The sequence below is a fragment of the Dicentrarchus labrax genome, unplaced genomic scaffold (assembly GCF_905237075.1).
Source record: "Dicentrarchus labrax unplaced genomic scaffold, dlabrax2021, whole genome shotgun sequence".
NCBI lineage: Eukaryota > Metazoa > Chordata > Actinopteri > Moronidae > Dicentrarchus > Dicentrarchus labrax.
In genome coordinates this window covers 3,601,035-3,617,519 of record NW_026136724.1, presented here as the reverse complement: position 1 = coordinate 3,617,519, position 16,485 = coordinate 3,601,035, and the positions used below count along the sequence as shown (strand labels likewise).

The following is a 16,485-nucleotide window of genomic DNA, read 5'->3' as shown; positions in this document are numbered from 1 at the left end:
ACAGTGATACATGGGCTGTTTTCTGTTTTGAATGGATTTTGTTGATGTGATCAAGATGCATTTTGATGGTGGAGTCATATTTTGAAAGTAGCTGTACAAGCTCAAGGAAATTTCCTTTGTTCAGAGATGTATTACTTTCATTCTGACCCCTGAATGCTCCATTTTGTCGTGCAAGATACAGTGTAATGTCTATCAGTTTTCTCATTATCTCCCTGTTTCGTTTTCGTTCTTCCCCTCTTCTGGCTTCGCCTTCCATGTCTGCCCTTTTGAAAGCTTCTTCCAGTGGTCTCTGCTTAAAGTTGCTCCACCTTACCATGCTTACCATATGTGCTTCTGTTTTTTATGCTCCTTAATTTTTTCTGTGCCTTTTTTCCAGTTGTCAACTCCCACCGTTCTCCAAGCTACTTTACTCTCATACTTTTTCTCTTTCATGAAAAGTCGGCAACTAAAACAAAACATGGCATCACTTTCCACAGAATATTCTAGCCAGGGATTGTCTTGATACCACTCTCTGTGGAATGAACGCCCCTCAGTTTTTGGGAAACCTTCAACTGGCTGACAAGGTCCAATGGAGCAACAAAACTCAACAAATCTGTTAGAGTGATCTATGCTGTGCTTTTGAACATGTGCTGGATCAGTGGGATGTTTTAATGAAGATATGTTTGCATAATTGTTATTTGTTGTTGTATCATCATCTGTTTTCTCTTGTATGTCTTCCACTTCATCATCACTTCTCTCCATATCACTGTCGTCAGTCTTCTCTCTGTCTTCATCATCACCATTTCCCCCCATATCACCCTCATGTCCCTTCTCTCTGTCTTCATCATCACCATTTCCCCCCATATCACCCTCATGTCCCTTCTCTCTGTCTTCATCATCACCATTTCCCCCCATATCACCCTCATTTCCCTTCTCTCTGTCTTCGTCATCACCATTTCCCTCCATATCATCCTCATTTCCCTTCTCTCTGTCTTCATCATCACCATTTCCCTCCATATCAATATCTGTCTGTTCTGTGTCTTTAACTTCTTCCTCCCTGATTTCATCATCATTTTCCTCCTGAATATTTTCATCTTCTTTATCCTCTATCTGCCTTGTATCCCTCGGCTCTCTGGTATCTCCATCATCACTTTCTGTATTGTCTTTATCTAAGATAGAGCAAATAATAGTATTATACCAGTTGAATGTAATTGTACTGTGTACTGTATTGTATGATAGTGGCCCAAAATGTATTATCAAATAGTAGGCCAATGCCGTAGAGCATTACTTAACAATCTTGGCTTGATTGGAGGAGAAAGGTCTATGGTTGGTCAATTCAAATGCTGGTGAATTTAAACCTTGAGAACCATTTTTCTGTACAAATTAAGCATTCTTGATCATGTTAGCATCAAATTCTTTGTGATAATCCAAACTGGCTCTGTGTCATACGATATTAACAGTGGGGAGTAGCCTATAAGCCTACACATACCTCTATCATTGATCTCCTCCTTTGTTTCCTACGATCCAATCTTTCAAAGACAAGGTGCCTTTTGCAGAAGTTTCCAGCTGCTTTTTAACGACTTTCTGTTTTCTTTCTTTCCTGGGCATTCTGAATCTGTAATCATAGAATATGCAGGGTTTCCCCCCCAAAAATTGTTAGACCCAGGGGCAAGTATGCTTTAACGGTGGCCGGTGGACCAGTGTAAACAGACTGATAGCAGCATTACAGTTATTCTCCATTGGTTTGGCTCATTTCTCGAAACAGAAATTACATTCTCAAAACTCTAAGATCATTTGGTAAAACAGTCTTACAGTTCAGCACAAAACCATAGCTCACTTGAAAAAGCACATATCTCTCCCAAAACAGTTCACTCGTGTCAAAACTAAATTCCTTTCCCATATAAATAGTCAGTACGTCCAAAATGCATCGTCCCTTTGGCATTGTGTGAGCACTGCAAGTCAAAATGTTTAGATGTTTTGTCACTATGGCAGAGGACCATTGTAATGTCCCTCATGTCCACCTCTCAGTCTTAGCCCAGTCCTTCATTCACAATGGTTACTGTACTAGTTTTTTTTGTCTAGCTAACAGAATACAATTGTGTATAAAACTGAAAAAAACTACAAAAAAAAAAACAGGATTTTAATGTAAGAGTAGCCTCTAAGGTTTGACATCACACATTGCACTCACACTGCCAAGGAAAGGTAGCCATTTTTATTCACACACATAAAGTAACCTCCATGTCAGATTGAAGACAAAATGTATAAAGCATAATATACTGTTATATAAACACATAAACAAAACAAGGAAAATGATATGTAGCCTACAGTGCTGTAAATAAATACAGTATATGGTATTCATGGTATTATGTTGATATGATTATGTTGACTAATTTTGACAATTGAACAGACTATTTTGCATGTGATGACTTATAGAATGAAATGATGCTGACATGTTTTGGAGAGAACAACCATTAGATTGAGAATCAATCTATCAGTTTACATCAACAAGATCTACTTGGAAACTGTGCTAACTGTAGGCTAACTGTGCTAACTGTAGGTTAACTTAGCTAAATGTAGGCTAACTGTGCTAACTGTACTTAATCATTTGCAAAGATGTACTAAGACATTTGCAATGTGATGAAATCAATGAGAAATACAATTCTGTTGTGAACAATTGCCAAGTGGTCTGGAGGTTTGTCCATGTTGTTTTGAGAATGTAATTTCTGTTTCAAGAAATGAGCCAAACCAATGGAGAACATCTGTAAGATAGGGCCCGTTTCTGTGATGACAGGGTCACGGATGGAATCAAGGAACTGAGAATTAAAAAAAAACTACAACACAGAGTCCACAGGGGGCCCACATTAAGCCAAATTCCAAGAGCTAACTGGAGAATTTAAAATATGGCCACATAATGCATTGTTATAAATGTCATTTACTCAACACACATTTTAAAAAACCATCAGTTCAAGAAGTCTTATAGAGAATCAGACAATGTGCATTCTTGAATGCTGTGTTTTCAACAGCAACAAAAGAAATTGAATTAAAATAAAACAATATCAAAGCTTAAGCCATAGCTGTTGAAAAGGTCTGAGACACATTTACTGCTCCGTGGAATACATTGCAGCTCATTCATGTCTCTAAAATGAGCTAGCCTAAATGTATCTAGCCTTCACAAAATTCAGGAAATCTGCTTTGCACAGATAGATAGACTTTATTAATCCCTGGAGGGAAATTGGGTAGCAGATGACTGCATTATCTATTTTTATTGTATCATAATATACACTAATATACAGTGTATCATAATATACACTAAAGCTACATTCACAGTTTATAATGCTCACCCAGCTCTGTTCTTCTTAGCTGATCATCACACTGGTCTCTCTCTTTCCCTCTCAACTAGCTGCTAGCATTAGCCGCTAGCCTACTCAATAGCATAGCCTACTTCTGTCCTTAACTTGCAAGCTGAAGTTTAAAAGGCATTTTCAAGAAAGCATTTTTACAAATGATCCCAGATGCTTACCCCGGCGGGGAGTCAACTTAAACCTGGCGGAAACCCTGATATGCAATGCTAACCCAACTTTTAACTTTACTTGCTAGCTTTGAAAAGCTATTCCCACAAGACGTAGTGAGGTAGCTCCTTAAACATGCAATAGGCATCTCTACTTAATAATAGAACTAAGAAGAGGGCAGTTGATTGTTTTCTCCACCCATGAGGGCAATTTAGTGTATTTTGCCAACCAGGAGGGCACTTTAACACGCGTTTTTGCCTCCCAATAGGACACTTTAGCAAGTTTTGGCTCCCAAGAGGGCACTTTAGCGCGCGCGGATCGGTGCCTGGACTTCAGTACTTGCCGATACCGATGCCAGCATTTTCGGCAGTATCGGAGGCATTCCCGATACTGGTATCGGAATCGGAACAACTCTAATTTTAATTATACAATTCTAAATAAACTTCTTAACTGAGAGAAGTTGTTTGTCTTATGTCCTGAAGATCATTTTGATACACGACAAGATCCTCCTAAATGTTACACACTGGACCTTTAACTAAAGTTAAACAAACATTTAGAACACTAATTTGTTCCAATTCATACATGAGCTAGAGCAGGTGAGTGTGTGATTTTTCACACGCAGTGGGACAGTGTGTATGCTTTCATTTGCTTTGTCTTGCCCTGTGTGTGTGCAGTCTGAGTTTGAACAGGAGAAGAGAGGGGAGCAGTTGGCTGTAGGCTTCGCACCCAATCAGGAGTTAGAAACGGCATTGGTATTTTCTGTGCTACTGTCCCTATTCGCTGAACAAAACCCAAACTCACCCTCAACATCCTACAGTATGCCAACAGTTTTTTCTTTTTTACAACAAGAATGATGATTGAGAGCGCGTTTTAACAGATACAACTACATTTAAATGGGCTTGCTCCCACATACATTTCTGATTTATTATCCTTGTATGTGCTCCCTTGACCCCTGAGATCCACGGATGTAGTCCTGCTGTTTATTCCCAGGTCTTAAAACTTTTATTGTGCAAGCTTTTGGGAATATTTGATATGTTTCTATTTGTAGTGTTTGTATTCCTCTTCATTGTTTCTACTCATTCTATTGTTTTATTGCTTCTGTGCTCATGCTCCTTATTGTCATTTATCTTGTTGTTTGGTTTTTATTTTTCCTACAGCACTTTGTAACATTGATAAGAAAAGTGCTCTAGAAAGAAAGTGTATTATTATCTGACTTTCCTAAAGCACGGAGAGGAAGTATTTGCAATCGTCCCCGTTCCTCCACACCCCTTTCGAAACCTCCACCAATCAGAGCTCACGTTGAACGTCATAAAAACGCCCCCTCCCCCCCCCCCCGCTCACAGAATGAGGGGAAGGAAAAGAAAGTTTCCGTCGGCTGGACCAAGTGGAGCTCAGCACATGAGGACTGCGAAATCAGTGGGAATTGAGGAAAAAGGAGAATCTTCTGCTTTTCCACGTCGGACACATGGACGCTTACAGATAACGACCATTCCGACCGGATATCTTTGTGTTGACGTTCGCCCGCAGTGGAGTTTTACACGGTGAAAACTCACCGCCGTGTAACATCAGAGGACCTTTCCAACAGTTCAGAGCTTTGGGAGCGTTGATAAATGCATTAAAGAAGGTGGAATGTAAGGTAAGTGATGTTGAGCGTTAGAGGACACTGCGACGTTTTATTTACTGTGTATGTTTTCTACCAACGTTTTATACTTTAGTGTAAATGTAACAAATGGTAAAACTCAATAAGATAGCGCGCTGTTTGATGTGACGCATTTTGAGTTATGCTACTAGAACAGCATTATAATGTTAACTCTTGCGTTGTCAGCGGTGCCAATGGCTGGACTGGATTTTGAAACCGACGCTAGCGTCCTCAATGAAATGAAAGTAGGAAAAAAAACCAAAACGTTTTCGGTGAAATGAAACTTACGCCATCACGACGCTCATGGGCATCCATATTTTAGCCCTTTGTCGACCTGACCGAACAACGTACAGAGCGGCTATTTTTATTTTCTCTAACTGGTCCACGGTGTTGGTCCAAAATGTATTAACGTTATGCATTAGCAATAACTAAAACTTGAGCTCGAGCAAGCTGCTCTCCATCTGTCTCGTAAATCCCCGCCCGAGTTGCTCTGCCGCGAGAACGTGACGTAATGGTGCGTTCGTTTTGTCCACCCGACTCGATTTCCTGAGTTACGAACCGGAAGTTGCAAATAGAACGCTCCCGAGGACATATAAAACGACTCGTTAAGTCAATTGCCTGGCTTGTACCACTTCTAGCGTTCCAGTTGTCTTTGGGCATTAGAGTCTGAAAGAAGTGCAGCAGCTGTGTTGTTATTGTTTGTGGCTCTTCTAAACAAGCTCAATGTGAAATAATAATGTTTTCAACAGAACACTAACATTTCAAGTAATTCCGTTATTGCAAGTCTTACATTTCAATAATATTTTGCCATTTTCGCCTATTTCAGTTTCAACAGGTGCTGTGGCGTTTGTCTCGAGCCACCAGGGGCAGTGGCAGGCTAGTGTTATTGTTAGCTACATTAGCCTATTTAGCAAACCAGCTCGAAAACAAAACTTTACTTTGTATTGCACGCACAACAACACCGTACAATACTTCAATTGGTGACCGGACTAAAGCAGCAATGCAAACAAGCGTGTAGAAGCATTAAACGACCAACATAGTACAAATACAAAGAAAATACATCTCAATAGTGTCTTTGTTTTGCGGGTCGTACGTGCCCCCCAGTACAGCTCGGGGTACCCTGAGGCACCCCGAGCTGGACGGCTGAAATTCCGACCAAAAGGGGGTGTGTCTCTGTGAAATCACGCAGAATTTCGTAGTAGTTTAATGAATGAGTAGCCTTTTCTCTCCTCGGTTTCTGGCCTTTGTTTATTTCTCTTTTTTTCTTTTTTTTCTCTCTCTCTCTCACACCCCAACTGGTCGAGGCAGACGACCACCCACCTAGAGACGAAGGATCTGTCCTAGGTTTCTGCCTTTTAACAGGCAGTTTTTCCTTGCCCCCATCGCCAAGGTCTTGCTCATGGTGGTACTGTTCGGTCTCTGTAAATGTTATAAAGAGTTCGGTCTAGACCTGCTCTATTTGAAAAGTGTCCTGAGATAACTTCTGTTATGAATTGGCGCTATACAAATAAAATTGAATTGAATAGTATCAGTCTTTCATAATGACTAAAGTAATCGTACTATAATAAGTAAAGCAAGTCAATGCAATCATTAATTCTTGGAGAATCCTGACATAAGAATGAGAAGAAAGGCAATGGTGTTAGTTCACTGTGAGCGGGAAGCTAGTTTTGATATAATTACATACTATTAATACCCGTAGCCCTTTTCCATACATACACGTGCTGGCTTTGTTTGATTTAGCGCATGAGATTTGTATTGCCTTTGCATCAGGGCTGAATGCTTGGAGATGTGCCTTTTACTTTTGTGTGCTTTGTATATAAGATTGCGGTAAAAAGCTGACGAATGTAACTGCTGTCCAGTACAGCTACTGCTTACTCCCGTCTCTCAAAACAAATTGAAATTCCACATTGATCTCACATCCATTGCAGAATAAAAGAAACCATAAAGCTGCAGTAGGTAACTTGAACATACACAAAGCACCTATACCTTCCCACCAAACCCACAGCAGAGCAGAAGGAGTTGGTTGCCTGCAACATCTAATGCGTTAGAGGGCTCGCTTGAACCTCGCCAAGGCCCTGGTCCAGGTGACTCCTTCTCTATGACACCCCTCCAGTGCATTGTGACCCAAGGACAAAGTGCACCAGAGGAAGATACAGAGTGTGACTTATCTAAGAGCAGCGTGGAGGATGGTCTGGACATCTTCTTGACGACATCCACAAAACTCTTCTTTGGATTGATGGGAAAGAAACAGCAGCTACTCTGGGAGCAGAACTCCATATTATTGGACTGTCATACTGACCTCTAATAACACGGGGAAACAAATTCTTTAGTAGCCTACACTCTCTCAAAAAGATGATGTTGTCATTCTTCTTGACACTCAACAATACAAGCGCGATGGAATCAAACACAGTGCACCGTATGTACAAGCATGCTGCTGAGACGCATTATTATATTACTCAGACCAGTTTGCTGAGGTATTATAGTTTTACAGACTCTCACCCAAAGCAGATGTAATGGAGGAGGGCTGCCCTCCCCTGATCAGAGGGCATTCACAACATGTGTTTTAAAAAAAGAAATGTGACAGTCATCTGTCTCAGCATTTGTCTAAAAATTGACAGGATTATTTTAAAACAGTAGAGGGCGTGTTGAGCCATTTTTAACCCACAAATTGCAGATTTTCATGAATGTGGTCACCAGCATTGAGGTGTTTCAACACTGTATAGACATATATAATTCAATTTACAGCTCAAAAAACACATTTTAGGGTGGTGTCCCTCTTTAAATTCCACTCAAGTCAAGATGACGAAAAAACAGCCTTTTGCCATATTCACACCAAATCGGGGGTTGTGGACATTAGAACAGGGTTGTGGCTGTGTAAATGGTGTGAAACAAGTAAGGTTTATTTTTGTGGAGAGTAAGTAGATGTGTACAAACACAGTGAACTAATGTTGGGAGAGCAGGCAGTTTCAGTTTCAGTTTCTGTTAAAACAATGACTGAGGTTCTTGTGCTTAAATTAAAGGGTTCTTTAACCTGGGACCTGCTTGGGTTTAGTTGCTTTTGTTGCCTCTATCAACGCAATAAACTCTTTAACACCAGATTCTGCCTGACTCATGATTATTTTTCTGAACTCCGAATGAATCTGCAGAGGAGCTTTTTGCCAAAGATTTGTTGCTCTAACACAACCACTAATTTTCCCTTTTTTTCATTTGTTTTCTAGACCAGGCAAGCGCTTAACTGAAGTCATCACTTATATGCAATGCAATCTGGATTTCCACACAGCCAAGGAGGGGCATATCCTGCGGTCCAACACTGGCGTGCTCTTACATCATTTCAAGACAACAATGTTACACCTGTACCACTGGTTCACCCTGCAAATGGAATACAAAATAACGTGGTAGCCACTCAATATCCTGGGGAGCTCAGAGTGTCTTACAATCCAGCTCAGTGGCAGCAAGACAATACACAATCGCAACAACATTTCCAAGGACTCTACCACCAACTGGAGTCACAAGCAAGCAATGCTTTCCGTTATTCATCAGCACATGCCTCTGCCCAACACGGCGATTCTTTTGGTACATCTGCTAATGAGAACTCTGTAAGGCAGTCTGTTTATAACACCAGACAGCAAAGGGAATGTTCCAAACAAAAAGGGTCAAATTGGAACACAAGTAACTGTTCTGCAGCACTTCAGGGAGACACATTTGGACACCGAGCACAGACTTTACAGGATCAGTTGTCTTCTGTGCCCGAGAGTCACCCATTGTTGTATGCTTTACTGAAAGGAAACTGTGAGAGTGAGCAAGTGAAAAGTTCACTAGCTGCTATAAACTGTGGAAAGACTAGTACAAAAAACCTGGATTATTCAGGAGGAACCCATTCTGTTCCCTGTCAGCAGCAGGTCTCGTCCCCACCTTCACAGACATCCACAGAAAACATCTCACCAGCAGGAGAAATGGTACCATCTACAAATGATCCAATAAACAATATCATTTTAGAAAAGGTGTTATATTTTAGGGGCATTTTACAAAACAGAAATTATGGGCACAAATGCAATAAGGGATGCAGTGTTGCCTCTGACAAAGAAGATGTGAAGAGGCAAAGCCTTAACTGTGCTGGGTTTGAACAGTCCACTGCTGCAGTTGGACAAGCACCTGAAGAGGAAAGTTCAAGGAGCAGCAAAGAAAATACTGAGTTAACTTCTACATCTGAAGACACAGGTAATTGTGCTACATCTGCACCAGAGAAACATTTACCAGGTACACTAACCTCTCCTGCAGGAAACTCAAAACATTCTCTTGAAACTGAATCTTTTGGAAAGAATGCATTGGTAGATTTGGATTTGCCAGTAAAAAAACACTTGGATATAACTATGCCTGCAAATGGTGATGGCAAGCTTGTTTATTCAGGTGACTATGAAGATGAAACATTTGTCAGTAGCAATGATGAAAGTAAATGGTGTGATAAGTACTTAGAGAATGGCATGACAACTCTTCATTATTCATTAACTGCATTGAAGGAGCTGATTGCTAGTCTGGAGAATGTAGAGACCATTGCAGAGATGGATAACCTTCCTAAAGTTATACTGCAACAATATTGGAATGGGGATATAGATAACATTAATCTCTTTACATTCACAGAATATCCACAAATTATGGTGAAAGTTGCTGCCACTTGCGCAAAGAATGAAGATGAGAGTCCAGTGGTTCTCACCACAGTGCCTGGAGTTACCTTTGATGAACTGACTGAGAAGCACCCAAGTTCAACGCGCAACAGCGGATCATCACAAGAAGAAAATAAGTCTCTCAGGTTAAATATTAACAAGAATTTGGATGACCAAATGGCCGGTGTTTCTTGGGCTCTGAAACCCATGACGGAGAGGGAGAAAGGAGGCCTAAAACCAGTGGAGACAGTAGGGTTGGACAATGTGCAAGGTGTGACAGATGTCTCCGATCTTCAAACCATGTCATGTTCAGGGGTATTTGAAAACGAAACATTTGAACACACATCATTCACTGAAACAGATGCATATAAGAAAAGGATGAAAGAAGTTGAAGACCAACAGCACTGTGAAGTTATCTGTAAGGAAGTAATTAAACATTCCAAGCTAAATTCATCAATTGACAATATTCGGATTGATAATGTTCTGTCAATTCCCGGAACAAGTCATGGAGGTGCGAGAGAGGATGCAGGCTCTGTGCATATACTAACTGATGTAAGCATAGCACTTTCTGAAAACAAAGTTGAAGAACACTCATGTCCATCTAAAAGTGAGGGCGAGGAAGCACTCTCTGTGATAAATCTACAATATGAAGAAATTTCAGATGATGAAGGCATATCTCAACTGGCCACAGAACTTCCAAAAACAGAGCACAAGGAATTAAGCTTTCAAGTAAGTTTTGGAAATCCACAGTATGAAGATATAAGTGAAGATGACAATACACAGACTGAAAATATGGCCATGGAGGTGTCTTCATTTACAGTACATGAACCAAACAATAAGCAGGCCCCATTTGAAAATGAAAGCTATGGACATATGCAAGGTCAGGCTCAGATGCAGACAGAAATCATCTCAGATGAGGAACTGATTCCAAAGAAGGTGGTTTCACCAGTGACCGAAACACTTGATATAGCGCATTGCCCTAGTCCATGTTCTGATGACTGGATGGTTATACCTATAAGCATGGCTGACCTTAAATTTGAACCAGAAGATGAAGACCTGGGTGGCCCAGAAGAAGTTGTGCTAAATGATGGCGGTGAAACAGTAAAGAAAGAAACACAGTGTGTCACAAGTCCAACACGCTGTGAGTTACAATGGCCAGCTCTAGAGGCCTTTGACACCGTTGCTAGCTTTCTACAACAAAAAGGTGTACAATTTAAAACATTAGCGGTAGTACCTGCCACAAGCGCACCAGAAAATGACCCGGACTGTGAGAAAGAACCACATACGCCTCAGGACAGAAGAGCGTCATACCCTGAGTCTGAAGACAGCTGTGAAACTGAGGACAGCTGTGATTACTCATCTGACTCAGAACACAACATTTTGACTGTGTCCACGCAGAGGCCAGTACCTCCCCAGCCTAATGAAAGTTGTGATACAGAGAACAGTTGTGATTACCCAGCTTCTCTGTCCCCACCTCTGTCTGTTGAGTCTGTGTCTGAGGATGATGATGAGGATGATGATACAGATGTGCAAAAAGGCCAAACCAGGTTCAAGCAGGTTCAACATAAAAAGAATGGACAAATTATAGACACAATAATCATTGATTCTGACACAGAGGATGAAAGTGACGAACACTATAAAAAGAAGGCAAAAGCAAAGAGGTTATTTACTTCAGGCTCAGATGACAGTGAAGATGTACCATTTAGTCAACAAAATAGACATTCACCTCAAACTGTGGACAGTCCGTGTGGAACTGTGGGTGAAGTAGTGATGCAGGATGAATGCTCTGAGAGTGTTCAACATAACGGACAAATTTCTAAAAACGAAGATGTAATAAACCTTGTCTCTGACACAGAGGATGACGAGGACAAAAACGTCTCCCCATGTGTTCAACAAAAGAGACAATCACCTCAAGCTATGGAAGAGTATGGAACGTTCAGAGGAACCAGACTGTTCTTTGCAGACTCCTCACTGACACAGCATCAGTCTAAACTGGTGTCAGAAGAAAGAAAGAAGGCAAACCCAAAGATAATACGCTCATCAGGATCAAAGGACAGTGATGCTACAAAAATCAGACCTCCAGCTGAAACTGTGGACCGTCTTTGTGGAATTGCCAAGAAAAAACCTAAAACATCCAAACTGTCATCTGAAGATTCACAAAAGATGCATTCCCTTTCTGCAGACAATGAGGCAGAATCCACTTTGGGTCCTACTCCTGTGGTTCCTCGCCTTTTTGTTCTTAAGTCTGCTCAACCTAACAACTTGAAACTTTCAAAAGAATCCAGAGACAACATGCATGGTGATGGTAAAACTCAGGCTCCAAAGACTGGAACCAGCAAAAAGACAGACTTCTGTGAAAACAGTACACAGTATCCCATCATAAAAAAACAAGTAAGATTTGTGTTCAAACCAAAACCTCCAAATGACAGACACCGTGCAACAAAGAATATAGTGCAGACCAATGTAGCAAAACCCATACTGGTTTCAAGACCACAATCATTACCTGACCAGGAAGGCCCATCAACCTCCAGCGGTTGCTCATCTTCCACTAGCGGACAACATTCTGAAGCCAGACAAAGCCCCTCCTCGTCTAGAGCCTTGTCTCAGTCTGGAAAAACCTCCGCCTCCTCCAGTCTTCCAAGACAACAGTTGTCCTCATCCAAACTGCAGCGGTCGAACAGCAACCCTTCAACATTAGATCATCATAACACTCCCACCGAAGGTCCTTCATTTTCTGCAACCAGGCAGTCTTCAGCAAAGAAACAAGTGAAGAAAGCCTGGGAGAGTAGCCATGTCCCAACAAGGATATACAGAAAAAGTTACCCGGGGACTGAGGAAGACTCGGGAACCCCAAAATATAATTTGGTCAATGATGCAAGACTGGGACATATTCATGACTGGGTACCCAGACGGAGGCACGGCTCCAATGAGTCTACACCCCACCTGTTGAAGAAGTCAAAGTCTGATGCCATACAGTGGACAAGGGCCACAAATCGAGACACGGCAAACAAACAAAGTGTGTTCTTTTGAAGTCTCTATAATGTCTTTTTAATTGTCTTTAATAAATTTTAATCCTAGTCAAATTAGAAGTTATTGTGTCTAATCTGAGTTCATGTTCTTAACCCTCATTCTTACCATAGGATCGTCTGCTGTGAGCAAAGGTTACAAGTGGTCAGAGAAGCCAACAGTGGCTAAACCAACAAGAAGGTGATACTTAACATAATTTCATAACATATATGCACTGTGCAGTTTCACCAGGTTTTGTTTTCTGACATTCTTTGTTCTCTGCCATTCTTTGTTGTAGGTACCGGAGGTAAGGCAAGAAATGTAGAACTTCACAGAGACCCCCATCTGTGGAAAAAAGGTGCCACTGTTGAACTCCCACAGGGTCAGGTGGTTGAGGGGCTGTTGTAGCTGATTGTGTCTTTCATTTTCCAGAGCATTTGGATTTGGGTGTAGTACAATGACATACTACGTTGTACCTAATATCAGTGACTACCTGTACTGTACCTGTATTATACCTAGACTATATTGTACCTATATTATAAAAACTGAATAGTCTGTATTTTAAGTAACTACTTACTGTATATGTAGATACACATACTGTAAATACTATATATTATATCTTTTTGCAGTTATGTTATTGTGTGTGAATGTTGCGGCGTCAACTGAAAACCAATATTCTTTTTATCAGCTACCTCAAATTGTGTGAAGATTACAGCATTATGCTGTTGCATTTTTTTCTTTGAATTCTGTATAAACTTATAGATATTTTAATGCTATTTTTTTTATTATTCACATTCCTTACCCATTTCAAGTGTTTCAACTGTTTTTGTACTTTGAAAACTCCGCTTTGATTGCTACTACTATTTCCTATGGGCAATGTTGTGTTCGTTTTTATAAAGTTAATGTCACAATGCATAGTCTAATGGATTTATTGTTGTCCACTTTGTGTATACTTCTGATTCACCACTAGAGGGAGACATTGCTATATACATTGCACCTACAGTTGCTCTCCATTTTAAGTGATGCAAACCAATGCCTGTGTTAAACCCTTATATAAACTGTCAATGGTTAAACCATTATATTGTGACTGGTCAGATTCATCATCAGTCATCTGAACAGGAACAGCAGTGGCAGCTATATTGAAATTCTCATCATGTTATATTGGCAGCTTTAAAATTGCGTCTCCATCGTATTGTCATACATTTCAGCAGTTGTGATAGCCGAAGCTGGTGTTGATCAGTGGAGCCATATCTGTCAATATTTAGTCAATCCTTCAATCTTTTTCTTAAAAGTTGACCATTCATTGCATTGCATCATAAAATGGATCTGTTGGATTTTTGTGTAATGGCTGTAATATATGAAACTATTGGGTTTATATCCATGTCTGTAAGTATGCACTTGTTTTGCACAGAATAAGAAGTAAAAAGTTGAAATTTCAGTCACCTATGTCAACCCTGAATTTAATTTGTACATTAGAATGACCTAGATGTTTCCTAAAGGTGTGGGGGTCTCACCCCAAATTTAGCATTAATGAATGGATAAATTAATAGATCATAATATAGTAAATTAATATTATATTCTACTTCTGACAATAGATCCTCCTAAATGTTACACACTGGACCTTTTAAGGTATACATTAATGGGTAATGTTTATGCAGTTTGGGACATTTTCAAGGGGTTTAGACCCTAAAAGCCTCCTAAACCTTGCAGAAAACCTGTTAAAGGTGAAATACATGATACGTGTAGACTATCCTCTTCAAGTCAAATTACAAATAGCTCAATTACATCATTTTAAGGTAACAAAATAAGGGATTTGGCTCCATAGTAAAAAGGATAATAGAAAGGTGAAGGTTAACGTTACTCAAACTCTATCTGTTGACAATGTGAATGAAACGTGTTTTGACCCCTGAAGGCAAATTCATCTTCACTGAGTTTACCCATCTTTTCCTTTATGATTTAAATTTTCATTACAATGTCTTGCAAAGCTGATTTATGAAATATGAAGAATAATAGGAGAATGAAAGAGGGAACTGTGAGGTTTAGAAGACCAGAGGTCATCCAGGCACATCTTAGGAGAACAAGAGTTAAGGGGACTTCCACCAAACAGGTAATGCACAATTCAATATTGAATAAGTAAATACAAACAAAATGAACTGAAACCAAAGTGAATAGACACAACACAAACACAAATATAGGTTTTTATAAAAACTTACCAGCAGTCACTGACAACAGAATTCCTACTGTATCTGACTTCTTGGTCAGTATTCTTTTTAGTAGGGGTCAGAGGTCATAAATAACCTAAAGCTAGGTACTGTTGAGCATTTTAGTGCTGTGGGTGATGGCCAACCCACAAGCTGATCTCCTTTCATTGACTGTAGGACTGCAGTCTCTGTACCACTACTGTAATTACCATAATGGTTAGCTCTTTTTATGATCATTGGGCTCCACCTGCTGTGTTCATACTAGGCAGCTGCAATACTGTTGAATTCCTGGATTTTGTGCCACCTTTTTCAAATTTTAGGGAACTTTTGTGTTCCCTTCATTCTTCAGACAGTTTACTTATCAGTTCACCTTTATCCATTATGTGCATTAACCCATTCTAATTCCATATCCTCACTGGTGTGGTCTTTGTTAGTAAAAATAGAGTTTAAATAAAAGCAAGACTAAAAACTAAATACAGTAGATTAAAAAGACATCTACACAATTACAATTACACCTGAGGACAAGATAAAAAACGAACAAGTAAATAAATTTCACAGGGATTAGAAAAAAAATGAAAATAATAAAATAACATCAAACAGAAATCAAATAGGGGAATAAAATAAAGTAAATATTGTCTATAAACCATTCTAGTCAAAAGCCAGACTGAAGAGGTAGGTTTTAAGTTAGTTTAGTTTCAACTCTTCCTGCTCTCAGATCTTCCGGCAGACTGTTCCAGCAGCTCAGAGCATAAAAGCTAAAAGGTTTTACCAGACCTGTGACAGATTTTTAAACTCAATATGGAAACTGACAGGCAACCAATGTAAGGACTTTAGAGCAAAAAGTGTGTTCTCTGTAAGCACTCGGGTTGCAGAGTTCTCAATCAGCTGCAGCTTTTATGGGTAGACCAGACTGGAGAACATTCCTGCCTGCCTGGTATAAAAGCATGCATTCGTTTCTCTGTCACTCTGAGACAGAAATGGTTGCAATTTAGTAATACTTTTAAGTCTATAGAAAGCAGGTTTAGTGATAAACACACCATGTGCTTTAAAGTTCAGTTCTGAGATACAGACCGCACCAAGCTTTCTGGCTTGTTTGCTTAATTTAAGTCCAAGTGAATTTGATTATGTGACCAGTTTCTCTCTCTGAGCATTGATGTCAAAGTCCTTTGCTATTACTACCCAGTGCTGGGACACATTTACAACAGCAGGTGGCATAGTTGTCCCATTTAGCGGGATACAACCTCAACCTTTCCAACTGTGAATGTGTCCAGGTCACTCACTGTCCCTCAGGTTGTGGCTTGTTAATACATAAATGTGGTCATTTAGCTTGTTGAAATCTGGGATTACAAAGTTTATTCTGTTAAAATAAATGTTCCTTATATTATCCAATGTTTTACAGTGTCGGAGGAGGTGCATCTATGTCTCAACCTCACCTGTCCACATATTCATATTCATTTTCTTTTGGTTGCCATGGTTTTTTGTGTCTTCCT

The 16,485-nt window shown here is 40.0% G+C and overlaps 1 protein-coding gene and 1 long non-coding RNA gene across 4 annotated transcripts in view; one reads left to right on the top strand and one right to left on the bottom strand.

Moving 5' to 3' along the window:
* Positions 1–4,792, bottom strand: part of LOC127358565 (uncharacterized) — a 31,043-nt gene extending 26,251 nt beyond the window's left edge. The window contains exons 1-2 of the long non-coding RNA XR_007882475.1: positions 3,321–4,792; positions 1,469–1,594 (exon numbers count right to left, since the gene is read on the bottom strand). This is a non-coding gene — a long non-coding RNA (uncharacterized LOC127358565). The remainder of the gene's footprint in view (positions 1–1,468; positions 1,595–3,320) is intronic.
* A 35-nt stretch (positions 4,793–4,827) lies between these two features.
* Positions 4,828–13,707, top strand: LOC127358540 (uncharacterized). Of its 3 annotated transcripts, XM_051391671.1 has the most exons (5): positions 4,828–5,124; positions 8,346–9,345; positions 9,766–12,804; positions 12,929–12,995; positions 13,093–13,707. In XM_051391671.1, exons 2-5 carry the CDS (start codon positions 8,385–8,387, stop codon positions 13,103–13,105), a joined length of 4,080 nt encoding a protein of 1,359 aa, XP_051247631.1. In that variant the 5' UTR covers positions 4,828–5,124; positions 8,346–8,384; the 3' UTR covers positions 13,106–13,707. The 3 variants fall into 3 exon arrangements, with proteins under 3 accessions (XP_051247631.1, XP_051247629.1, XP_051247630.1); XM_051391669.1 differs by having other exon boundaries at positions 8,346–12,804; XM_051391670.1 differs by lacking the exon at positions 4,828–5,124 and having other exon boundaries at positions 6,412–12,804.
* Positions 13,708–16,485: the final 2,778 nt, after the last annotated feature.